At 42.1% G+C, this 27320-nt stretch overlaps 1 protein-coding gene across 2 annotated transcripts; it reads right to left on the bottom strand.

Moving 5' to 3' along the window:
• Positions 1–1277: 1277 nt before the first annotated feature.
• Positions 1278–15545, bottom strand: grm1b (glutamate receptor, metabotropic 1b). Of its 2 annotated transcripts, XM_084683199.1 has the most exons (10): positions 14831–15545; positions 12006–12255; positions 9924–10159; positions 8913–8924; positions 6793–7039; positions 6452–6620; positions 6030–6156; positions 4313–4679; positions 3516–4076; positions 1278–3091 (listed from the first exon to the last, which is right to left on the bottom strand). In XM_084683199.1, the coding sequence occupies exons 1-10, from the start codon at positions 15543–15545 to the stop codon at positions 2242–2244; spliced, it is 3534 nt and encodes a 1177-aa protein (XP_084539325.1). In that variant the 3' UTR covers positions 1278–2241. The 2 variants fall into 2 exon arrangements, with proteins under 2 accessions (XP_084539325.1, XP_084539324.1); XM_084683198.1 differs by lacking the exon at positions 8913–8924.
• Positions 15546–27320: the final 11775 nt, after the last annotated feature.

The following is a 27320-nucleotide window of genomic DNA, read 5'->3' as shown; positions in this document are numbered from 1 at the left end:
TAACCAGCCACTAATATACAGCATGTCAGCAAATATAAGGGTCAAGGTTTCGCTTTCACTGAATGCAAAAACGATAACAAACAACTATCAGTATTTATGGACTTATGTACACAACCTGAACTACTGAACAAGTTATATTTCGTAATTCTCTCTCATCATTTCTTAATGGAACAAAAATACAGTGGGTTGTCTTCCAAAACAGTTTGAATAAATCACGTGAAAATCAACACTCTTTTTTAGAAACTGTGATCGTAACTCTGTCTTCTCTGTTTTGTGACCACAATGACTCATGTCCGGTTCCTGTCTGATACGGAGGGGGCCATAGCTCTCCCACGGTTCTCCATGCTTTCAGTCACACTCCTGAATTCACAGACTTGATTTGTGTTGGAGGTGGTGTGGTGAGTTTTCACTGGACTGTCGGGTTTATCTGGTCATTTTAACCAAATTGATTGCAACGGAAATTAATCCCCTATCAAGATTGCACAGACCCATAGAGGGTGTTGTGGCATGTTGCAATCTCAGACACTATATTTCATCAAGCAAACACCCCAAAATGAGGGGGGGGGGGCAGTGTAGGTAAACCTAGGGTTTAAACCTAGGTGCCTAGGGCACCAAATGTGCTAGGACCGGCACTGCTAGTAGGTCATGTGTAGAGTGGTTGTGGTGTAAAGAGAGTGCCACAGCCTTCTCCCAGCATGCCCTGTATCACGTTGCGCTGTATATTGGCCTGTTGACGGTATCACTGAATTAACAAGGGAAATTTGTTCAATCTTCTCCACAGGACTGTTTATGAGAACCCACACAAGCACTGCTAAGGAAGAATTATATCTGTCATGACGATACTGCACTGCACAGCAAAAGCTGGTACCCTGCTTGTTGCAATGCTTCTCTTTACAAAGTTGGAGAAATATTCTATAACACAGGAATAGTCAATGTCAGTGCATGAGCTCCACACAGATATATCAGATATAAATATTGTTCCCCAATGAACAACATTTTAAAAACATCTCTTTCCATATCTACTCTGAAGTAGAATACCGTCTGTGTATTTTCAGATACTCCTAATAAGAATCTCTAACGTGAAGAAATAATTTCTCTATACTGGCCAAGTTAACCGAAATCAAAGTAATAACGGTAAATCAAAGTCTTATAATTCACAAGCAAACCCATAAACATTTTAATACATTTAAATTAATTACATAACTGTGTAAGGCAATTAATTATTATGACAGTACACAAACGCATAAAAAATGTTTTAGTACTAATATAAAGCCTGTCTTTTAATGTTAACAGCCATTGTTGTCTCACTACTGTATGTAATTGTTGCATTGTAAATCGTTACTTGGTAAATCATTACTTGGTAAAAGTTATTATCCTGTACATAGCACTTTAACAAGCACTTTAGAAGCTACAAGCAGATTATTTATGCATCAAGCAAAAGTTGGAATGTACATTCCCACAAAACCCTTGACATTTTTGAAATACTAACTATACTGTACACTTTAGCATGTACTAACATAGGCTTGAGGACTCATTATAAAAAGTATCATACAAATCTAATTAATTGGAAAACAGAAATTAGACACAAAAATAAATATCTTAATGGCAGGTATGTGGCACTTTAACAAATCTCTAAGACAGGCTACATTCTTGATACAGCACTTTTTTCCTGTAATATGGTAATTTGTAATTGATTTAACTATGTATCAATTCTGTATTCATCTGACAAGACAATGAATGCTTTATTGCTTCACAATAAGCCACCTAAATTGAATACTTTTTTGGGCACAAATCACTCTGGAAATATCAATAAAGAACACATTCTTTTCTTTAACAAACACAGTAATTATTCATTTACAAGTTAAACAGTGTATACCTAAGTTCCTACATATGTTATATGTACCCCGTTTTCTGTTGCATCCTATAACTCTGCTAATCAGAAAGCATTATGCAGACACATCTTAGCATTCATCTTCCTAATATTCTATAAACTTCAAAGCATATTTTGAGACAGCCGTCAAGTGTGCAATCTATTACACATCTACACTGTACTTTGTGATGGGTTCTCTAAAACATATTACAACATCTGCAATGGGGTTTTTAAAAGTCACTCCCACTGATGTTACAGAATTGATCCTAATTCATTAAGTCATTTAGTCACCAGCTCACCCCATTTCTTAATTAGACAAGTCATCACATAAAAAACAGAATTCACCGTATGTGCAGGATACAGTGCACCTTTTAAAGAGTTGAGGAACTTTGTTTGTAGTCTCTGAGGATGACAGAAGCATAGGTCACACTCTGAGGGGTGCACAAGATTGACTCAGACACAGGGGAGTTGGGAAAGGGATTCCCTGTCCCCATCGAATCACGAAATGGGGAAGGAGGCATCAGGGACAAGGAGTTCTCCATTGCCAGTTTGACCTGAACCAACTCCTCCTCATCATGAATCTGGGCATTGTCGTACATGTATCCATGGAGGAGACCAAACTGCTCCTCCTCCAGCTCCTCCTCCTCCTCTTCCTCATCCATAATGGAGATGGGCTCCTCATCAAAGGGGTCCATCTCCAAGGGCAATACCTGGTGCTGCTGGATGAGGTGGGGCTGGTGGTACACCGGCCGGCCCCCTCCCACCATAGAATCCGGCAGACTGATCATATCACTGAGCTGGGGAACATCACTATGGTACTGTCCCCCCACCCCCAGGAGGGGGGTAATGACGTGTTGTTGGATCAAGCTGTTTTGCTGCAGGCGCTCTGGGGTATAGAATTCCACCTCGTCCTCGTCCACCTCTTTCATGGGCCCGCCAGCGGGCGTCTGCCCGTGGGCCATCATGGGAGGACTAGGGGGGTTGTATCGGATTGGGTCATTCTCATCCTCCTCAGCCACATTGTACAGAGTCTTGGTGCTGAGGTCTGAGAACTCCAGGGCTGTGTTATGGTAGGTATTAGTTAAGGGTTTGATGACCGCCATCTGATTGGAACCTGCCTCCTGTCTCTTCACATGCACTGACAGTCTGTGCCACATGTGATCCCCTTTTGGAGGATGTCTTGAACCTGGTTCAGACCATGACACAGACTTTCCATTAGAACTATAAACAGAATAAAGACGGCTGTTATTTCACAGGAACTCAGAAAAGTGGAGACAACAACAGCATTTCTGGTTCATGTAAAAAATAAGTTAAAAACTATATAACTATGTTGATACAAAGTGATATGTTTCGATCAATGTCAATATTTAAGAGAAATAAATAATAAACAATAAATAGCTAACATGAGGTGATTGACTGTATAATTCCATGGTGTATCTTCAGCCCTTCTGTGATCCATTAGTACTCTTGAGGATGCTGGTTTTAATTGTGTCCCACCGACAGATCAAATGTCACATCGCCGTTTAATTAAACCTCCACTAGGCCATGTCTGCTACAGGTGCCCTGAGAGGGAATTACAGCAAGCCTGAACCAGCATCCCCAAGGTGCCTCCGGAGCAGGACAGAACTGAAACACAGGAACTCACTTGGCGTTGCCAGAGTTCTTCTTCCTCTTGAACATGTTCAGCAGGCTGTTGCTGCGGCAGGCGATCTTGCCGTCGCCCACATGCATGCGCACCACGTCGGAGGTGGTGAAGGCGCTGCGGACGTTCCTCTCCGGCTTGGCGATGATGATGTACATCTTGGGCGTGAACATGCAGCCCAGCGCCACCGTGACGCTCAGACTGACGGAGAAGGAGGTGGTGATGATCTTGTAGTTGGACCCGAAGTAGATAGGCACGAAGGCCAGCCAGATAATGCAGGTGGTGTACATGGTGAAGGCAATGTACTTGGCCTCGTTGAAGTTGGCGGGAACGTTACGCGTCTTGAAGGCGTAGTAGGTGCAGCTCATGATCAGCAGGCCGTTGTAGCCCAGCGGAGCCACCATGCCCACGTTGCTGGTGTTGCAGATGAGGAAGACCTCACGGATGCTGGGGTACGACTTGATGGGCTCCGGGGGCTCCAAGATGATCAGGGTGACCTCCAGGGTGAGCTGGACACTGACCAGGATGGAGGCAATGACCACCTGGGCCCACGCACTCATGAACCTGGAGAGTTTTTCATACAAAATGAAACTGTAGATGAATAGACAGACATTTGGACAGACAAACAGACAACCTGTTTAAACAGGCAGACAGGCTGTACAAACAGACAGACAAATACACAGGCTATATAAACAGACAGGCAGTCAGACAGACAGGCTGTATAAACAGACAAACAAATAAACAGACCAACCGACAATCAAACAAACAGACAGATAGAAAATCCATATCAACAGACAGACCTGGGCTTCCGGGTGCAGATCTTCTTCTTGCTGCCGGCCAGGATGCGGGCGATGCGGTTGGTCTTGGTGACCAGGGCGGAGTAGCACATGGCGGCCGAGAGGCCCACCAGGAGGCGCTGCAGGTAGCAGGAGAACACGGTAGGTCGGGCGATCAGTGTGAAGGGGCAGATGTAGCCCAGGAAGATGCCTGCCAGGATGATGTAGCACAGCTCCCGGCTGGAGGACTTCACCACAGGCGTGTCGCGGTACAGGACGAAGATGAAGGTGACGAAGGACGTGACCAGGATGCCCAAGCAGGAGAACACCACTTGGACTATGGATTCTGGGTTTCCCCACTCCAGATAGCGCAGTTGGATGGGTTCACAACCTGAGAAGACAGACATCTCCTGTAAGTTTTTACGTTGTTAATGTTTTTGAAATGACTTCCATTAAATACGCTAAAGGATTCATGCTCATTTTCAAATTGTACCTTTCTTTGGCTGCAGAATCGTTACAGAATCGGCACAGTTGGGGAGGAATTTAAAATGCATTGATTGTTTGCCTTTTTCTTTACCGAAGCCTGTAACGTACGCATGCATTTCTTGTGTGTCCAAGTCTTAAAGTAGGTTTTCAGCTCAACTATAAATACACTGTGTTGAGGGGGGAGGAGGAGGGGAGGGTGGGGCAGAGATACAGAGCACAACCAGGGGAGACTGAGGCCACTGCAGCAGGACAAAGTAAATCATTGCAGATCAAAACTGGTACAGGAATCAACCCCAACTGTATATACAAACTGTCGACACTGAATATTCCTTCATTGGACTGTCTTTAACCTAGTGTCATAATGAACCAGTTATTAACAAAATCATGAAAGTCGATTTTTTTAACTGTAGTTTAAAGATTCAAAAAAGTTTGTCTTTATTTCCAGATTTGTTTTCTGTTTTATCTTTCAATTGATGACAGGTGGCTGAGCGGTTAGGGAATCGGGCTAGTAATCTCAAGGTTGCCAGTTCAATTCCCGGCCGTGCAAATGACGTTGTGTCCTTGGGCAAGGCACTTCACCCTACTTGTCTCGGGGGAATGTCCCTTTACTTACTGTAAGTAACTCTGGATAAAAGCGTCAGCTAAATGACTAAATGTAAATGTTTATATGTTTATGTAACAGATAAAATGATAGAAACAGGAAATCTTCTGAAGAAAGTGTCTTTGTACGACACAGGGTGTATGTGAAAGTAGGCCACAGTAGAAGCCAGTGTGGCCTGTCGGATCAGGGGTAAAGATGATGAATGGAGCTCAGGTGTCATGGGAAACCTTTGAAAATGGGGCACCCCAGGTTTACGAGACACTGCTGTAACACCACAGAAGGATAGACTGTTCAGAGGACAAGTTAAAAGGAGAGGGCTTGCAGTAACAAAATTCCTCAGGCAGGATGAAGCCTCTTTCATGCTTGAACTCAACATGAACGACCAAGGTGACCTATCAGGTCATCCGACAAGTATCCACACATCCTCAGATTTTATCTACAGCGGTTCCTGGAGAGCTATTGCGTACGGCGGCTTTTTACTCCCACCCTAATTTAGCACACCTCATAAAATAATTTACTAATAACAAGTCCAGGAACTAGCTGGTTAACAAGCAGAGTCAGGTTAGCTACAACTGGGGTTGGAGTGAAAGCCTATGACAATGAAAACCTCCAGCCCTGTTCTACAGCAGATGTCTTCACTGGGATCAACTGTACCTTCCAGTTCGTCTTTAGGCCACCAGCCAAGGTCGCAGGCCTTGCAGGTGAACTCATCCAGGACGTACTCGTTGTCCTTGCAGGCCGTGCAGATCCAGCAGCAGCTCACCTCCCCCTTTCTGATCACCTGTACCACACAGCATGAAACAATGGATTACACAATCACACTTTGAACAGAGTTAGTATCCATAACATGATATGTTCTCTAATTCTAAAGATTTCTTTCAGGCCATGCCAATAACTCTGACTTTCATGAAATAATTGAGATCTAAATTATTTGGAAATGAACACACGGCTACGCCAGCAAGAGGAGCAGGACCAATAATTTTAGTGCACCCGAACTTGCACTTGCCCCAGCTCAGGTGCAAATGGCAAACTAAACTTGAAATCTGCCAGAGGGCCAGTCATGGCTTGTGTAGTACCTTGATCTCCCCCTTGGAGCAGGGCTCACTGCAGACGGAGCGGACCATCTCACTGCGGTTCATCTGGATCATGTAGTCATCGATGCTGAGGAGCCCCTCATGCCATGAGCCCACGTTGATGTAATCGTACATGCCAGGCTCCACGTACTGCAGGTTCATGATCTCATACCTGAGGGTGGGGAGAGGGACACAGGTTGGGTCCTTGTCACAGAGGTTGTGGTTCTCATCCACTTCTAGTAGTTTGTCTGTGACTCACAGTTGGCTTTTACTGTAGGTTGCACTATTTATAGCCCAAAATGCAGTGCTTCATACATTCATGCTTCTATGCTTCATATATGTACCTTCCAGGGGTGTCTCCATTCTCGTCGAACCACACGTCTTCCCCAGACACTCCGGCGAAGGACGTCCTTAACAAGAAGTCCAACAGCTGGCTGCCGTCTATGGGATCCATGGCTTCACAGAGGCCCACGTGACCAGGACACAAGTGTTTGTGCATGTCATGAAGGCCGTGGGCCATGGCATAGATGGCATTGATGACAAAACCCATCTTGCTGTCCTGAACGTAGTTATCCTCCAGATTTTCATAACCTGTCAATACAAAGAAAAAAAACACAGAATCAAAATAAGGAACGAAGACATCCATGAAGGAGTGATCCATAAGTGAGAGTGTTGGTTTAAGCAGTTACAGCGCTACAAGCGTTACGCAAGCATTACACAATAAAAATTCGCAATCAGGTCATCACTAACTGTTGCTCGAGAAGAGGAAAATTACAGTGTCTGAGTTTATCAGCTGTCTGTCTGTAGCATGATGTAACCAGATTATTACAAAGGAATGATAGGGTGTCCAAAGACACTTAACATTGTTAAGCTTTAGGCAAGTGGACTTCCTCGGTTCTGTGGGAGAGAGCATCACAGGGCAGACAGCACAAGAGTGAAGCTTCAAAAGAATGCTTGTTCACAGGGATCAGCGGTCCATTTCTGCATTTTCAGTTCAGCCTTCAATGTTAACATTATGCCGATTTTTTACCACTAATTAAGGGAGAAAACAAGCTCAATATTCTAATTTATTCAGACCTCCCTCTGTTTGTATCCTCACTTGGGACCTAACCATGTTCTTGGCGTGCTAATAAAACTCAGCTTACTCTTTTAGAAGAATATCTGTGATAGAAACAATTCTTATCACATTCTTAACACTAATGTCCAAGGACACCCTATCAATTCAGTTGTATGCAAGCTAGAAGCAGGAAGCGTGAACACTGTAAATACAAATGAAGCTATTATAAATATGTCAACAAACCAAGATCTATCAAGCAACACGATCAAAAAGTTGTTACACTATCAATGTGTGTGTTTTATATTCGAAGGGCTTTGGTAGAAATATTACATACTTTTACTCACTCATTTACCAAAAAGGGCAACATCTGACACCAGTGCAAATTAACACACTACTAATCAATCCAGTGTGCTAGCCGCAGGCAATGTGCGCATTCTCCATGTGTAATATCATATACCAGCAGACACCAGTGAGGAGTGACCTAGTTGTATTACTCCTTGGGTTCGACCCCGTCTTGCATGTAGATAAATTGTACTAGCATGCAGAAGACTACTAATGAGTGTTGTTCGCCATAGAGTTCATCATTTAGTTTAATCTGCTGAACGCGTGTGGTGCTGATAGCAGAAACATAAGTAATCAAAACTCAACCGTGAAAAAAGAAATTGGAGAAAACTGTGAGGACGTGTAAAACTTGAGCAAGTGGCTTAGACCAGTGGTTCTCAATCCTGGTCCTTGGGACCCCCTGCCTTGCATGTTTTAGACGTTTCCCTCCTCAAACACACCTGATTCAAATTAATGGGTCGTTATCGGGCCCATTTATTTGAATCAGGTGTGTTGGAGCATGGAAATATCTAAAACATGCAGAGCAGGGGGTCCCGAGGACCAAGATTGAGAACCACTGGCTTAGACTACCGGGCCAACATGCAGTTTGTATAGAGAAGCCAGTGGGCAGTTTGTGCTTCAGTTGTTATTGGGCTAAGTTATTATACAGCAGTCTGAAGGTCTTGAAGGTGTGAGAACACAGTACACACAAAAACCAGTCAATTGTGCTCTCACGCGCAATGCATGAAAACATCCCAATAGCTTCATATATTAGAGGTCAACTGACATCTGAAATCTGCCACCATTTAGATTTTCAAATGATATCAGCAGGGGGTGGTGGCAGGAATTTAGGGCCTGAAAGTCAGTCCAGGCATCCCTCCCCCCAAGATGTTCCTGGGCCCTGTACAAGCTGAGGCGTCCTGAATGCCTCCCTCTTTTCCTCTATGATCCCCCTGGATATCAGGGTAGTTCAGTTTCAGTGTTTAGGTCACAAAGTGGGATGTGTTAACAAATCATTTGACCTCTATCTATATTGCCAAAGTGAGATGTTTTATTAGTGAGGGTCATTCAGAGGAGTACACTCACCATCTCGAAGCTCTACACAGAGGGACAATAAAAGTGACAGAACAGCAAGCTATAACACTATCGCTGATTATCACAACGGATCAGTTTTACACATGGTATCACTTAGAGGTCTGTACGTTTAGAAAATACCGTGGAAAATATTGAAATGCTTGAGATATGTGAATGAGGCAAGGAAAAGGGTATGTCTTTCAATCAAGCAAATCCACAGATCCAAAATAAGATCAAATCAACTGGGAAGGTTGATGTAATAACTGAAAAATAATTCCATGCAAATACCTTGTATTTTAAAGAACTTAAGAGTTTAAATTAACATAAAATAAATGGCTAAAATGATTTGTGCTCTGTTGCATGCATACTTTTATATTTACGTTTATCTTACAATTAATTTAACATAATTTATTTAAATACAGGATATTTTAAAGACCACAATATGACTCAGAAGCAGCTCATGAGTTTACAAAACGTAAATATATTTTTGAAAAGGAATAATATGTGAAAAGTGGAAAAAAAGGTTTATTTTGTTTTGAAAATATGCTTATTGAGCATTTTTTCACGTGATCAAGAGTCTTTAATGTGTTTGATTTAATCCTTTCTGTGTTGGCCGATGTGAAAAAGGATTCCATTTTTACCTAGATCAGCTTTTGTCAGCAGGGAGAATGTTTTAGAAATAAAGTAAAACAAAGAAAATATTAATATATTGTATGGATAAATGCATAGCATGTCCCATCTTGTAGAGGTCAAACCTATTGTAAGTTTTCAGTTTCTTGAAGATTCCAGCCATTTGAGGATGTAACATTTTCACAAACGTTGTACCTTATCATTCAAATGTTATTGACAACTGGCACGAGCGGCCAATAATGACAGCCTTTGCAGTTTCAATCAAGGGATCAATAAAATGCTACTGTACTCTACAAAAAACATCTTACTGACACAGGAAATTGGCTTTGTAATCAGCGTCACTTTCACAGATAGACAGACAGACAGCCTTTACAGTAACATTTTCATATCTACCTGAGCAGTTTCGATAGTAGTTCTCGTTTTCCTGCGGGTGACCTGGGATCCGGCACTGGAAGCGGTGCTGCCAGAACTCAGGGAACCAGGGGTTCCTGGTGTTAGTGTCCAGACGCAGCTGCAGGAAGTAGTTGTCGAAGGAGGTGACCTCCTCAGACTGCAGCTTGACGGTGATGCCACCCACGGCCTCTTGCTCATAGCCCTCCACCACCTCATCTCTGTCGGCCCAACCGTCACTGGGGGATGGACAGGGGGTAGAGGGGGAAGGGGGTGGAGTGGAAGGGTAGGAGGGTTAGTGTGGAGCCATGTATGCTCCCCAACGCTTGACAAGTCTTGCAGCTGTGTAAGCGCACTGTCGTTACAACAAAAACATTGTATACTTGCGCAATGACGTTGTTATGAAGGGATGTTCAAACTCCACAGAGATGCTTTACCAAAAGCAACAGCAGCCTATGAATGGTGCATTTTCACGCCGACAGCCTTTACCACATGCCTGACGTGTCACAAGTTCATGACAAACTCACAACACAAGACTGGGCCAGCTCAGGCTCTCCCAATCTGGCATGGCAACATTAGCAGCCTTTCGCCATCTGTTTCACAGCACCATACTCCCCCTAACCAAACTGTCTGCCAGCACCCTGCTGGACTGACGCAAGCACATAAATGTGATCATACAAACCTATCCTAGCATCAAACTGTACCACCACAGGCCAAATATCTGACCACTGCAATGTTGAGCTATCTATTTGTATCATTCAAGTCATGTCAAAATCCAAACAGGCAAAGGAAGAGATTGCATTGACACATCAGTGAAATGGACTATGCATCAATCCTACGAAGTCACAGACTTGTTTCATCTGTTCGCTGCTACACACTCAAACCAGCACACAGCATCATCCACCAACAATCGTAGACTGCTGCAATCCTGTTAGTCTGATAAAGGTGTTGTTTGTTATTTTAGGGGAGACAAACTAGGTTCATCTTGTAGATGGACAGCTCCTCTGGTCTTCTGACAGGCCCAGTCCACCAGCCCACCTTCCCTGTGCCGCAAATGCATTGCTCTAAAAATGTTCCAGTAGTCTCCTTGACCCAGAAAGAAACAACCGCAACGAATCAATGTCCTCTTTATCCTCTGCAGAGACTTTACAGTCGAAGGCAGCCTGAACTCTTGAGTTGCATTTTACATGTCTGCTTTTGAAAATGTCTCAAATCAATCCTTTGGTGGGGTGAGTGAACATAGTCTACCCAGATTTCCCCTCAAAACCCCCTTGGTTTCTGTCTGATATATTCAGCTATTTATAATGAGCTGTTTGAATCTAAGACTCGGGGTGAATTTTATGTCTTTTTAAGCTGTTACTTCTACTTTGCCACTCATCCCAGGACTATGCATGAGCTTGGTACTCTGTAGAGCGCTACAGTTTGTGAACATCTAGCCGTTCACAGCAGCTTTGATGCTCAGCACTCATTTGTCCTCAAGCCTGCGCTGGAGGTGTTGTTCCATGGTACCCCATGCCACGTTCTGACAGGGAGAGAAGGAACTCGCTGTAGATGCATTATTCATGACTGAGCCTGACTCAAAGAATCTTCTGCTTTCAAAGGAGCTCCACTCCTGCCAGGATAATGATCCCAGTTCAGTGTGAATTGTGAATTGTGTGTGAATCGCGGTGGGCCTGATCGCATGCCTGGGAAAAAAAGGCCCTTATTGTGAACCATGGTTGTCACCATGAACACTCTCATTCACTTATCATTTCAAAGTAAGCTACAGAAACACATGACTATACTGCATAGCATAATGCGATGGTGACTATGTAAATTACACCAATGTGCAGAGTTGTAAAAGTTCTCTGAAAGTTTTCTGAAAAATTTTCTGAAAGTTGAAAAATGTGTTTGTTCCACACATGGTCTAAGCCAATGAAACCAACCCATAGTTATATTCACACTCTCTCAACATATTTGCTGGCATGGCCCTATTCATAATGCATTTATTTAGCTTTTATCAAAACCAACACATGATAGGGATTTGAACCTAAGACCTTTTGATCTGCAGTGGCTTGCTCTAACCACTGAGCAGTACCGACATACCTTCCGATGAGGAGAAATTCCCCCACTACGCCAAGGCGTCTCATGGCTATGAGTAGCCCTCGCACGGTCATGCCCTCGCAGAAGCACACCACCACCCTGGCTTTGGGCAGGCGTTCCCTCAGCTTCCTCAGCAGACGGTCAAAGTGCTTCTCCCCAGCGTTGCTGTAGATCTTGTCAGAGTGGGCGATGCACAGGCCCTCCTGGGAAGCCAGCTCTTTGAAGGCTTCCATCCCGCTCTCGCCATAGTTCCCTGAGAACAGGAGAAAAGGATGATCGGGTCGTCATGGTTTGTTTTGTCTGTATCCACTTGAAGATCATATGATGAATACACGTTCACTGAACACTTATCTCTTACTAAAATGGTAAATTTGATTGATTTTTATCACCTCACCCAAAACACATTGCTGAGGCCCACTGCTATTTTTTAAATAGTAATATGACCTGTAACCTAACATTTTACCTAATAGGACCTGTAACTTGATATTATTTGCTGTATGAGTAGTAACTGTTGAAAAGCATAGAACAGCTTCATCGAGTTCAACCACATGCGTCATACTTGAACATATGGAGGGGGACTGGGCTGAAAGTGTTGCTTATATTACTCAACAATGCAACAACAACAATGCACCCTGACAATGCACACCGCTCTCTCCCACCTGGACAAAGGGAATACATATGTGAGGATGCTGTTCATTGACTACAGCTCAGCATTCAATACCATCATCCCCTCCAGACTCATCTCCAAGCTTGTGGACATGAGACTAAGCACCTCCCTATGCAAGTGGATCTTCAACTTCCTGACGGGAAGGCCACAGGTGGTGAGGATCATGACCGCACCTCATCCACACTGATTACCAACACAGGCACCCCCAGGGCTGTGTGCTCAGCCCTTTCCTGTTCTCCTTGTTCACTCATGACTGTGCGGCAACGCACATTTCCAACCTCCTTGTTAAGTTTGCTGACAACACAACCATTGTGGGCCTCATCTCTGACAGTGACGAGTCAGCATACAGAGAGGAGGTGATACCGTGACATCATGGTGTCAGAATAATAACCTCTCTCTCAACGTCAGCAAGACTAAGGAGATGATTGTGGACTATAGGAGGCGGCAGGAGGAAGAGCATGCAGCCCTACTCATTAACGGATCCGAAGTGGAAAAGGTCAGCTGCTTCAGGTTCCTTGGGATGAACATCAGCAATGACCTCACCTGGTCTGTTTACACGGACAAGGTGGTCAAAGTGCCCCGGAAACACCTCTTCTTCTTGAGGAGACTGAAGAAGTTGGGCATGGACTCAGTCCTCCTCACTAACTTTTACAGATGCACTATAGAGAGCATACTGACTGGTTGCATCACAGTGTGGTATGGGAGCTGTACAGACAGAGGCCGCAAGGCCCTACGTAGTGTGGTCAGGTCTGCTGAGTTCATCATTGGCAGGAAGCTCCCAGCCCTACAGGACACCAACCACACACAACGCCTCAGGAAAGCAGACAGGATTCTAAAAGACTGTTACCACCCATCCTTCAGTTTTTTGTGTATTCGGTCTCGCACCTGCAGACTGGACAACATTTTCTTTCCAGGGGCCATCAGGCTTCTGAATGGACATTGATACACTACTCTCTAGCCACTTTACATACTGTCACTTTTAGCTACTGGTTGCACTATCAGCAATATTGCACTAATTGTACCCCACTGTCTCTAGGTTAGTATAGTTTTATAAGGTTGGTATAGGTTATTATGCGTATTATAGGTTTAGTATACTGTACTGTATATTGTATATTATGTTGTATATTTAGGAGGTTTATTATATTTTAACTTATCATAGATGTCATCTATGTTGAACTGAATACTTATATGTTATATGTCTTTGCGTTATCTTGTCCCAAGAATGTCAGTGCCCAGTCTGACCTTGTGTTGTTCTGTGCATCTGACAATAAAACACTTGATCTTGAACAACCATTTTCATCATTGTGGTAAGTAATGGAGGTGTAACAGGCGTTGGATTTTTATCACCTCATCCTAAACATATCGCTGACTCCTACTGCTAAGGGAGCAAGGGGTTCTGATGAGGACAGATCATGGAAATCAGCCAGCTATGAACTTGATGTCATCCCACGGTCTCCACTGGGACAGGAATGTTAATTATTTTATAATCCAGTCCCCAATCTGAGCTCCGAGTTAAAGAACCTTATATCTTCTAAATGAAAAACTGAAACGCAGGAATTAAAAACCTATACTGTAACAGCCCTAACGGGATGCCATTGAATCCAAACTGAATCGAGTCAAAAAATGCACAGGGCAAATTCAATTCAGCTTGTCATTACTTTATCATTCATCAATGCGGAACAGACTGCATGAGCTTATAGTCTTCCTGACCTTATCCTGGAGCCATTTAGAGAAGGTCAACTTGACAGGCATTTTGACAACTGGAAACCTACCACTGGCATCACTTTTTTTAAGATTATTGCAGATTTTCTTTCTGAAGCATTTGAAGCAGCTGTATTTTGAATCAAGTAAGAAAAATAGCATTTTACATAATATTACTGTCCAACTATTTAACTTTTTGGATGTCTACTGGTTGTATTAATAGGAAACCAAGTAAACAAGATGATTAATGGCACCAGGAAATCATCCCTTTTGACCTCATGTAAAAGCTTATATTGTGCTTCTTGCTCTGGGAGATTAAATACTTGGCTCACGCTATAAAACTGGATTATTCTTGTAAATGTCCATAAGGCAAGTTGGAGTCACAATAGAGGAAAAACGGCACAGTGGAGATGCCGTTTTGCCCAGATGAATGCATTCATGATACCCAACGGGACCTTACCCTCTGTGTGGACAGCTGATACGTAGGTCCAGTTGTAGCGTTTGACAATGTCTAAGATGGCCCTGGCCTGAAGGGTGTCAGAGGGCACAACTCTAAGAAAATACTTAAACAAAGTTTTGTCACTTAGATCGATGCTCGTTGCAGAGTACGCAATCTGAGGGATGTTGAAAAGTTGCAGAAGGTTTTGAACTTGAATGGCCACTGAACTCGACCCAGGCCCAATGACCCCCGCTATGGGTTTCTTTGTTGGGGGGGGCTGGCTGGAGGGCACTCCTTCAATACACCACCTGGAGCCGTCCTTCTCATCACGGATGGAGATGAGAGAGTCTCTTATGAACTCGATGCTTTGCTCCAGAGCCACTGATGAGTGCCAGCAAGAGTCTCTGATCTCGCAGCCCAAAGTGATGTTGGGTAACAGGTTCGGGTCAGCGTTGATCCGATCCAATGCATGGAACATCGCCTCCACTCTTTGAATTCCATATTGCTCCCGGACTTCGCCACATTTTCTTTCCGCAACTTTCTCGGCCGAGGGCTGGTGGTGGACTGAGAAGAGGGCACCGATAATTACATCACCGTCCATCCTGGCCACCAAGCGGGATGCCGCCCGCGGCACCAACGACCTCTCATACTTGTCACTGGGAAACACGAACGCCTCAAACAATAGAATTGGAAAATATAAAATACTGATTGCACTCGGACGAATCATATTCCACATTGTGTCAGAGGTACTGAGTGCAGAATCAGGTCATCTCAGCCAACCAAGAAGACTGCGCATCCAAGTTTTTATTGGGTATATCCATCAATTTAGAATCCCTCTTTCAATTATGTCCTTCCTGTAGGAGAGATAAGATGAAATGAAGTAATTTCTCTTTAAATGGTATACCTACTAATATGTGCCTACATATAGCCCAAGAAATCCCTGTCAAGTCTAAGGAACATATAACTTTCAGCACACAATTGCGAGTAAAGCATAGATACAAGTGTGCAGCTCATAAGCAATGTTGATGCAATTCAGCACAGGTAGCTAACCTGTCATTTAGACCTATACAACATGAAAATCATTGAGGTATCTGCAGAATACAGAACGCAAAATAATTTCTAAGTTGATATGCAGTGACTGCGTGTCACTGGTTTCAGCACCCTGGAAAGCGCATTTGCAGACAAACTGTGTTTCTCGGACGGGTGAATACGTCTCTTCAAAACCTTCTCAAACTTGCCCTGAATGGTCACATCATGTTTTGATGGCACATCGTGTTATTTTAAATCCATGGTCAATCAGTGGCTCACAAATTCCTATATTTTTACTTAATCTATTCCAAGCATGTAACATTTGGAGAAGCCTGAGTATGTACACAACTTAAAGCCTCACACAACACATCTATAATATAAATTATATTAGGAAACATTTTTAGTTTTTGTGTGTGTCGCAAAGCCATTAGCCATATGGCAACATCTTCAATCTACTAAATATTCGACTCGGGACATGCTGGAGCCTACCTGCATTTGGTAGCAAGGATTATTGCGTACCTCCTCTTCCCCTGTCTCACAGCGTCTGGAATCAAAGTTAAGCCGTTTCCGCGCGAGATAGCGCCTGTCTCTCTCACTGGGTAGTGAAGATGGGTGCCCCCCTTCTCTCCCTCTTCCTCACTGCATCCCGTAAACCGGGTCACAGACACTGCAGTGTGGCACCAATAAAACAGACCAAACAGCGATGTTTGGTGCATTTTGAACAATCTGAACGTGTGTATCCTTTATTTGCAGGTTTTAGGCACCCAAGTTAGACACCTATGTGTCTGTTAGAACTGAAATGTATAGGCTCTTACAGACGTTGATCGTGCATGACATGATAATGTCCGCTTATTATTTAAATTGTTGAAAATAATGAATCGCTATTAGGGGAGAGCAGGGGCGAAAGAACAATTTTTCTGAAAAACTTAATTTGAAAAGACAATGTTTTAGACATACATAGCCTATATTTTGCTTGGGTCAATAACTCACAAGTGTGGTCTATCAATACCAGGTGGTATTTTTTACAAATGTCGAACAACTTCAGTATCATTTCATTTTGAACAGTTGCACATTGTTACTTTCGACCCCGTCAGTTGGGACGGGTGGGTCAAAAGTAACACGATACAAGGTAGATTTTTTGTGTTAGGCTACTATGTTTTTTTTAGATCAAATATACCTGACTATGACCTTCTTAATATGTAACTGCAAACATATTTTGTCCTTCATTTTTGCAAAACAATTATGAATTACATTTTAAATGTCAGTTTTATCAGATATTTCATTTCATTTCTTCTGAATCAGACCTCTGTGTGTCTTTCTGACCCTCACTCTTGGCATATTCTGTTGTGTTGGTATAATATGACAAACAGGTTTTAATAAATGCTTTCCACAAACAGAAAGTCACCGCATAGCCCTACTATTGCATTAGCGGCGGGACAAAAGTAGCCTGACAAGTGTTAGGCTACTTTCGTCCCAACAGGATCCTGACATTTAAACCAGATTTACTTTTATACTGGAAAACTCTGACAAGGCAACCTTCAGAATGTGTTACAGCACTAAATAACCTGTAGATTGATCATTACTGTGACACATAAAACGGGAAACAACTTGTAGGCTAATTAGCAAAAAATGCCCACCTCAGTCATTTTGCGCACTCGAAAAGTGCTTTACTGCGACAAACGATGACGACATCACGTGAAGTTTCATCAATGGTTGCGTGCTGAAGGTGCTGTCATAACTTGTAATGCAAATGTAGTCAGGGCTCTGAGAAAATCGTTTTGTTACTTTCGTCCCGCGTTACTTTCGCCCCGGTTCTCCCAGCCTCAACGATCATGTGGTTGTGCTTGCAGTTAAAAAAAAATAGCCCTACAAAATCGTGTGTAGACTAACTTATAGAAATGCAGACTTTCGGAGAGTAGACGGAGTCTACAGGCATGAACGCTCAGAACAGGGCCCTTATAAACAGTGGAGTCCCGGGTGGTTATCACACGGTGAAACATGTTCAACCGACGTTAGACTTTACTGACATCTATTGGAGTTTTCACATATAACATAGCCTACACAACTGTCTGTAAGCATTAACAAATTGTCATTGTTACAGAGTTCGTACAAGGTGCTTAAAGGGTCAATTGACTGGGTTTGTTGGGTATTTCACACTGTTCCTTAAGGTCTCCGAATAGGGTATGTAACATTGGTTGGGTTGAAAATGGCCCGGGTGCTGTTCTATGCCCTCTGACAGATCCTCTGAAATGTTGCCGGGAAAAAAAACACTAGCTTTTCTCCTTTTATGGTATGCTCATTAATATTTAGATAAGCTGCGCGCTGATTGGTTGGTTATCAACGAGTGAAGCTGGGAGCAAAAACGCAACACGGCCAACAGCAGCACTCGCTAAAACACCGAAGTTGGAGACTTGAAATAAAAACGTGTAAATAAGTCTATTGCGTCTACACAACACTGTTTTCAACAGATTGACTATATATCATTTGAAATTATAACATTACTTGTTTCCACTTCTGCTGTTGAAGCAAACTGGATTGACTTAGGTGGGTAGAACGTTAGGCTACAGCTTAGCAACCAAACCATATCGTGATTCTACTCGGCTTCAGTTATCTAGCTAGGCTAGCTCTAGATATCTTGCTGTAAAATAACATGACAAAGATCTGGACAAACATGCATCGTGAATTGTAGATTTTCATTACACAGGTTATTTATTTGAATGAAACACAGTCAGGAACATGAATCAACGTTAGCCCCATTGCCAATAAACTAGGCTAAATTATCACACATTCTACCTATGCTCTTGCGTTAACTAGCAAGCTAGCGTTAAACTTGTTTACATGCCTACAGTCTAGGTGTTACTAGTAACAGTTACTAGCAATGCTTACGTATCCTGTATCTAGAACCTGCCTTTCTCCAGTTCTTTCAAATAGATTATCTAGACAGGCGTTAACAATAAGCAAGACTGCTGTTCGTTTTCTGGCTATTTTTCAGAAGCTTCCCTTCTAATGCCGACTACAGCTAGTCTAGCTAGAGTCATTTGATGTGTGTAGAAACGTATTTAGCATTCTACCTGGTATGCTATATACAGGAAACGTTAGCATTGCTAATAACTGTTAGCACAACATCATACTGTCCTTATAGCTTGCGGTTGCAATGAGCATACGGTCAGAACAGCACCTCTTTCCAGGTTCAGCTTCCTAGCAAATCCTGCTTGAAATTGTCCAAGGTTGTCAAAACTGTCTTGGTTGAAATGTTCAGAGCAAATGAATGATTGAGTGTCGAACTTCGCCGGGATCTTCTCATAAGACAACAGCAGCCATGCCTGTTGAATGTTTGGCTCCTTGGGAAGACTGTGAGTGTTAGCCTTCCCTGTACAGCCTGGAACACAGCATTTACGACCGTGGTCCATTTTCAATATCCTTGTTATAATTCAAAACGTTCTTCTTTGTAATTCCTTAGAAGTAGCCTACACAGAGCAGCGCGCAGCTAAACTAGTATCGGAGATAGCGCTACCTCGGGCTGGTCTGGATGTAAATTCTGGGGCGTGACAAAGATACAGACCAGAGCCAATAAGAGGGCGATCACCGGTCCTATGTAGGACCGGTAGCTTTGTTGAAAAGCTAGCGTTTTACAGCCAAATGTTTTCTTTTTGAGATTTGAATAGGAAAGAGGTGTCAATGGACTTTGATATTCACGGTATGTTCAGTTTACCCACCGAACTGTCGTTATTCAACTATGACAAGGTAAAATCGGTTTTGCAGTCAATTGCCTCTTTAAAGTGCTTGAAATACTTAATTTGACTTTTTGAAATTGAAGTCCTGGAAAACCCTTGAAAACAGTCATATTAATGACGAGGTACATGAAAAGTGCTTGAATTATTTAAAGACAATACATATGAATTTACAGTCATTTTGAAGAGTACATAAAAAAAACTAAACATAAATACGGTATTTTAGCTCAAAATTAACGCCTCAGCCCATCCCGCCTCCTGCAAATTTAATTAAAGCACCATCCGTTTTTTCTTGTATGCTTTGGTTTGCGTTATAGCATATGATCATGCTCTCAGTTCAGTTAAGTGTTTTTCAAGCACGATAAGAGCCAAAGTATAAATAAATTCGGTTCTGAAGAAGTGCTGTCTGGAGCTGCATTCTTTGCACACACACCCGTCATACACACACCGAGAGAAAAGCTGCTTTTTCTCAGACAGTGCGCGCCAGTACCTCATTGATTTGGCGTACTTGAGGACGAAACAGAACATTGTCACAATGTCATGTATCCTCATTAGTCTTAAATTTGTTTCAAAGTCTTCAATGAAGGTGAAGAGCTGGAAGAATTTGTGTCAGATCCGCGACATGAGTCATGTCTTAAAGAGACAGCCGTCTAATAAACCCACTGCTGTCCGTCTCATTAATGTTAATCAAAGAACAAAAGAAAAATCACCCGGTGCTCTTGATTGAATACCACATGTAGCTTAAGTATTAATTTAAAGTAAATAAAGTATATGTTTGATAAATGAGGTCTCTAATTGTAGTCCTTGAAAACCCCCCCAAATTGTTACATCATTCGCTGTTCTTTGCACCTTACTTGACACGGCCCGTCACTATGTAACGCCGATTGGGTCACATATATACACCTGGTTTTAACACGTTATTCTTCATTGGTCACCGGTTTAGGAAGCGCCTGCATCTGTTTACTGTAATAAGCGGCTGCAGCCGTAAATGTGCATGTGAAAGTTACAGACGAATGTAGGCTACAAGTTAGTTAGCGCTTGTAGTTACACCTGACATGCAGCGCTTGACATTAAAGTGGAACTGGACTAATTTATGAAGTACGGCTCATATTATTATTAAAATAAGATCACAAAACTTTATCTGACAATTAAAATAGCTAAATGTTTCATTTATTAATAAAAACGTTTTAAACTTTACAACTGAAGTACTGGGCGCAGCCATCGTTGAATCGTCATGTCTGTGACGTCACGAGAATGGTTAGGTACTGTGACTGACAGCTGCTAGCAGTCATCAAGATTGACATTGACAGATTGTCAGGGAGAACACAGAGGTAGAAATGGCTTCAAACAAACCATCTAAAACAAGGTGCAAAGTAGGATCTTATTGTATAGCCCCAGGTTGTACAAACACATTTTACAGGACAGAAGGCATTCACTATCATGTCCTACCCAAGCGGCAACTGGTTTTAGGAAAATGCCTTGTAGCTATAAAGCGCCAAAGCCCACCAGTTGCCCCGGATTCAGAGTTTGCAGAGATCACTTTACAGAAGTGGATTATATTTTTAAACCTGTTAAATACGCTAACGTTACATACACACACTGGCGTTTTTGATATAGCTAGCTCTAGCTCCTAAATTCACAGATATGATAGTAGCCTAATAACGCACAAAGCTAGCTCCGTAACGTTTCCTAGACAGGCTAGTTTGTTATGTTTAACCTAGCGAACACAAACCTATTAACTGAAACTTACCAGTTATTTATAGGGGCGCTCCAAACTTTCAAGTTCAAGTCTTTTATTGTCAGATGCATAGAACAACACAGGGTCAGACCGAGCACTGAAATTCTTAAGACAAGACAACGCAAGGCAACCTAGCTGGCATAGCATGACAGATAAGTACTCAGACCATAGGTTACACCTATGATAAGCTTACACATAATAAAAGGTAGTATTTCTCTTCACACAGCATGGGGAAGAGCCTGTGCTCAATGATAAACAATACTTTAGGTCATGCAGGTCTGCCTCTGATCAGATCGAGTCTGTCTCTGTTGGCATTGCCATGTAGTTACGACAAGTACAAGTAAACCACTCGGCATTGTTCAACCTGTCAGTGTTAACAATATTTATATATTCTGACAAAACCACCTCTTCTGCATCATATGGAAAAACTGCGGCCCTGTGGGAACATAATTATGTAGGCCTATTGGTTCGAAAGCATACGCCATGGGATGAACAGGATAGGTATGATGGGTCAATCTTCTTCCATTTTTCATTTAGTTTGGCGGGTTGAAATTGAGCGCAACCATTCTCGTGACGTCAGCTGTATATGTCCAGTTCTTTTTAAAGTACATAATCCACACTAGAGATTTCGATTATTTATAGAATATGGCATTCAGTTGTATTTTATATATTTTTTATGTCATTAAATGTGTATACTATTATAATATTACTGTGTCTAATCGCGATCCAGTTCCACTTTAGCATTTTTGCTCACCAGCCACTGTGGCTAATGGTTTTCCAAAGTTACTAGCCACTCAGCAATTTCATTAGCCACAATTATTGTTGAACAGTCTTTTTTCTTTGTCTCCTCTTCATTTTCGGTTTCATCACCAGTTTTTCTCTTTTGTGTTGATGTCTGTCCTCCGGGTTTTCCTACACCTGTTATGTGTTGCCATATCCTTGCCTTGCAATGAGTTTACTATTTTAGACAGGGTTCTCCAGTTTTATCAAAAGCTTGGAGTGAGATTTAATGTATAGGCCTATGTTTTGACAGGATATGGAACATTACAGAAATAATATCCAGAGCACTCAGACTACAATAAATCTTAATGTAACTAGAAAGACTTTTAATACAGTATAATTTGAATTATTTTAATAATTTTAATACGAGACTATTAAGTAAGGGATAATGCCCGACGAGGTGTCCAACATCACCTGATAATGTACAATATCGGCCATATAGCCTACTAGTACTCGGCTACAGTATGGCCGCAGCCTGTGGAGCGAGTTGAAGAGCAAATGGATGTGAGATGACCCCATCAAAGTTTACATATTCTCCAAACAGTGATTATAATTTGACAGTATGTTTAACAACAAGTCCAAGTCTTTTATTTGTCAGGTACACAAAACAACACAAGGTCAGACTGGGCACTGAAATTCTTAAGACAAGACAACGCAAGCACCTGGCATAACACAACATATAAGTAAACAGAACATAATTGACATCTATGCTGAGCTTAAATAAGTGAAAGTTCCTAAACATTCAGATAGCAATAAATAATTGACTATACTAACCCTAATACTAAAACTTTGTAAATTACAGATACCAATAAATAATACACTATACTAACCCTAAATGCACATAAAACCTATTTCAACCCTATAACCTATACTAACCTAAGTGGAGTACAGTACAATAGTGCAAAATTGAAGATCAGTGACTATGTCAATGACCATACAGGAGCCTGGTGGCGAGGTACAGTGAGGTACAGTAGTGCAATGTTACTGATAGTGCAACCAGTAGCTGAAAGTGACAGTGTATAAGTGACTAGTGTGCAGTAAATCAATGTCCATATCAGTGTCCGTTCAGAAGCCTGATGGCCCTTGGGTAGAACTGTTGTCCAGTCTGCGTGTGCGCGACCGGATGCTGCGGTAACACCTGCCAGAAGGCAACGGGGTAAAGAGACTGAAGGATGGGTGGGAACAGTCTCTTAGAATCCTGCCGGCTTTCCTTAGGCAACGTGTGGTAGGTGTCCTGTAGGGCTGGAAGTTTCCTGCCGATGATGAACTCAGCAGAACGGACCACACTACGTAGGGCCTTGCAGTCCCTGTCTGTGCAGCTCCCATACCACACTGTAATACAACCAGTGAGAATGCTCTCTATAGTGCACCTGTAAAAGTTAGTTAGGATGACTGAGTCCATACCAAACTTCTTCAGTCTCCTCAGGAAGAAGAGGCTCTTAAGGGCCGATTTGACCACCTTTTTCGTGTGAACAGACCAGGTGAGGTTGTTGCTGATGTTCACCCCGAGGAACTTGAAGCAGCTGACCTTCTCCACTTCAGATCCATTGATGAGTAGGGGTGCATGCTCCTCCTCCTGCTGCCTCCTATAGTCCACAATCATCTCCTTGGTCTTGCTGATGTTGAGAGAGAGGTTATTGTCCTGACACCATGACAAGATTACAAGACTAGCCAACTATCGAGCCATGTCATTGTCCCCAAATAAAATTGTGTAGAGTTGCTGCTACTGTTGTGTTGGCCGCAGCCTGTCTGAAGTAGATTGACTAGCGAGGTGAATAGCGAATGGGATGTGAGATGAGCTGTTACTTGACACTGACACACTACATTCAGAAAATATTTTTTTTTCAAATAGGTTAAAATAAATATTGAAGTCCCTCATTGTTGTAAATACAAGTTAGCTTGTTAAAGTCTTTCAAAGTTGTAACTGGAGGCTTTGACTCCGTCACTGTTGTCATGGTTACTTATTTCAGATATTTTGTACAGGCTCCTATGTAGCCAGCGGAATAATTTAGAATGGTGAAAAGACGGTGAATTTACGGTGAAGAAGTTTTGCTGCAAAGACGCTGTAGGTATCCGTTATCACCCAATAATGGACACCCCTGCAGCCAATCAGAATTTATTATTCACCCAGACCATGGAAAAGTATCATTTGAAATAAAATTAAGAAATACATCTTCAGTCCTTCCCATACCCTCTAACATATATTTGATCTCGTCCAGGGTCCCACTACCTCCCGCTCCTAAAGATCCTCTTCCTCCATACACCTGTCTGTCCCCACTGCCCGTCTCACCACCATGGGGAGTAGAGCATTCAGCCACTCTGCTCCCCGTCTGTGGAAGTCATTACCACCTCAAATTAGAAATATTGATTAATTTCCCCATTTCAAATCACATCTCAAAACAAGTGATGTCAGTTAAACGCGTTATTAACAATCTCATTAGCAAACCCATTCTAATGGCGTCAATTTTTTAATCGCGAGATTAACGTTCTTTTTGGCCTTGCAAACTTCGTTGTTTTTTTTCACATGTTGCAACAACTACTGACGTTTGAAAAACTACAACACCACACCGCATCTAGCTAGACCGGAAACAAAACGACAGGCACGCCACACACACTTGTTTGGGCTTGCGAGCCAGCTAAAGAGTAGTAGGCTAACATTATGTTTTGTGGGATGGCGAGAACGAGACGCCGAATTGGATGCCAGTAAGATTCTAAATGGAAAGTTTACTTTTAAAAAGTTGCCAAATGGATCAATTGGCAAGACCAAAGTAATCTGTATGTTTTGTTGTTGTGAACTGAGCTATCATCGCAGCACGTCCAGTCTGAAATACCACTTAATGGCCAAACACACAGCTGATGCAAATTCTCCGCCCCCTCGTCAAAGGCAGGCAATAGCAATGTTGTTTTCAATTAACCAACTTGGCTTCACCAAGCAATCCGATCCGTTTTTCCATGTTGATAATTAAAATTTGAAAAAAATTATGCGACAAAAAGAAATCAAGGGACATTTAGATTAAATAAAAATGTGTGATTACTTGCGAGTTAACTATGACATTAATGCGATTAAATATTTTAATCGTTTGACAGCACTACTCAAAACACATCTGTTTAAAATGGTTTATTCCACTTAATGTCAATTGCACTGCTTCTTTCTGTTGTTTTTAATGTTGTTGTATTCTTTCTTTTCTGCTGTGTAATAGAAAATTACTATTTTTTAAGATGTCTATAATATTCTTTGGCCCAGAACAATTATTGCTGAGGTTTTAACTTCTGTAAAAATAGCAAAACCTTTTAGTCTAAGACAGTATTGCTTAAGTTTCCGTTTGCTGACAAACGTCTAACAATTTGACTGTTTGACCCTGGTTGTTTTGCCCATACTCCAGGGTTTTTTGCTGACAAGTTCTGCTTCTGTTGTCTCAAGCTCTGTTTTTTTAATATTGAGCATCTGTATCCAGTTCTGCAACCCATTTCATTTTTGACTTTCTGTTATTCAAGAGTTCCTCTTTTGATCGACATGAACAATTGAACTAATGATGTAACTGTCTGGAATTACTGTATAAAAGAGTGTTCAGATCATGATACCTTTAGAGAGCCCTTCTACTCCAGACATCATTTATGATCCTGTTTTAGAACTGCTCCTCCTTGCTTGCAAAAATAAACAGATAGACAAATTCTTCTGACTTCAGACATTCTACCACAGCTGCTTTTAATGTATTTTTGTACCTCTTTACGGTGTCCTTGAGTGCCGAGAAAGGCGCCATGGAAATAAAATGTATAATTAACATTTCCCTTAGTTTCAGATAACGTAGACCTAAACCATCCCAACTGAACAAAGCTTCTGGTTGGAAAGCAGTTGTAGAGTTTTTAATGCATCAATAATAATCTAGCCAAAAATGTGCTATATTCCAAATGTTCTAGCCTCTGTGGAGTAAATATACAAAATGTTATCCGGATCCCACACCCACTCCATACACTATTAATTTACATGACCCTGACATCCAACCATTTCTTTGTAAGCACTTTTTATTTAATAAAAACTTTGCCTGTTTCATGTGGCTCGTGTCCATATCGAATTTTGTGTTTGTGTTTTTTTTATTATCTGTGTTCAACATTTATGTTTAGTTTGAATATTTTCATCCCACGCAAATTCATGTTTGACGTGAATGTTCGCGTGAACGTCTGTATACGAAACATGTTAACATAAAACTCCAAGCTCAGCTTGGAGGGAAAACATCAGGGGTGAATCTAAATTCCCACTTTTGGGGGGCTAAGCCCCTAGATAAAAACTATCATTTTTCCTGTGACCCAGCAAAACTAGGGTCTGCATGGGGGCATGTTCCCCCAGAAGATTTTTGTTGAAAATATCCTTTTAACACGTTGCATAAAGCTTGTATACCAAGGACCCCTGATGATTTTTTTTTTTTACTAGTTATTATTATTATAACTAGTTACTAGTCATTATGTCACTCATACATTTGCAGTTTACGGCTAATAGCAGAGACCTAATGTAGCCTAAAAACTAGAGCCAAGTAGGCCTAGAGAAGCTAACGTTCTACTGCTAACAATGTTAGCTGGTCGGTTTTGCGGGGGAATCTCAAATATGTGTAGGCCTACTGACTGTAAAATTAATCACACGACTGAATTCTAGGGCTTTCAGACAAGGTCTAGCATATGCCCTGCAGTGAAATCGTTAGAACATCTTATGTTTGTGGCTAATGTAACACCTGCTTATCGCAGCACAGCAGAGCGCAGGTCAGCAAGACTGGCAAACGAATTACCCAAATAAACAGTAGTTTTCAAGCCATCCAGTGAAAGGGTGTAGCCTATTGTTGACTTGTTGTAGCACAGGAACATAGCACATCTGGCACAAATCCACCTAATTATTTAATATTTTAGCAGCGGGACTTCTCGGCAGTTCTCCATTGAATTGAACAGGTGCGTTAGACATGGACTGCGGCTGCATGAAACGACTGACGAGAGTAGCCGCTTGCAGTCAGAGAGGAGTCGAAAACGGCTCTGTGAAGTTGAACATTCCAGCTTCTCGTGGTATGTTGCGTTGATGTCAGTCATGGCCGATCAAGCGCTGTTTGCTTACTTTACTTAATTTATAATTAAACTTAGTCTTTCCGTTAGTGAAGAGGCTGACTAAAGCTTTCTTCAACACATTTTTAATTCAATTAAACTTTTTTGAGCGCTGGCGAAACTGAAGGTGTCCTAATATGACGAAACACGC

This window comes from Hypomesus nipponensis, chromosome 3 (genome assembly GCF_054491055.1).
Source record: "Hypomesus nipponensis isolate SF chromosome 3, ASM5449105v1, whole genome shotgun sequence".
Classification (NCBI taxonomy): Eukaryota; Metazoa; Chordata; class Actinopteri; order Osmeriformes; family Osmeridae; genus Hypomesus; species Hypomesus nipponensis.
Note: the sequence above shows the minus strand (reverse complement) of the source record. Positions and strands in the feature narration are given on the sequence as shown.

What these genes read in the sequence shown, in the direction of transcription:
- grm1b (XM_084683199.1), bottom strand. Translation starts at nt 15,545, where the DNA reads ATGTGGAATATGATTCGTCCGAGTGCAATCAGTATTTTATATTTTCCA. An exon ending in GAATTTCTCCTCATCGGAAG is followed by an intron (nt 10,160 to 12,005) that starts GTATGTCGGTAC and finishes TCCATCCCCCAG; the next exon opens with TGACGGTTGGGCCGACAGAG. An exon ending in GCCTAAAGACGAACTGGAAG is followed by an intron (nt 4,680 to 6,029) that starts GTACAGTTGATC and finishes CTGTCTTCTCAG; the next exon opens with GTTGTGAACCCATCCAACTG.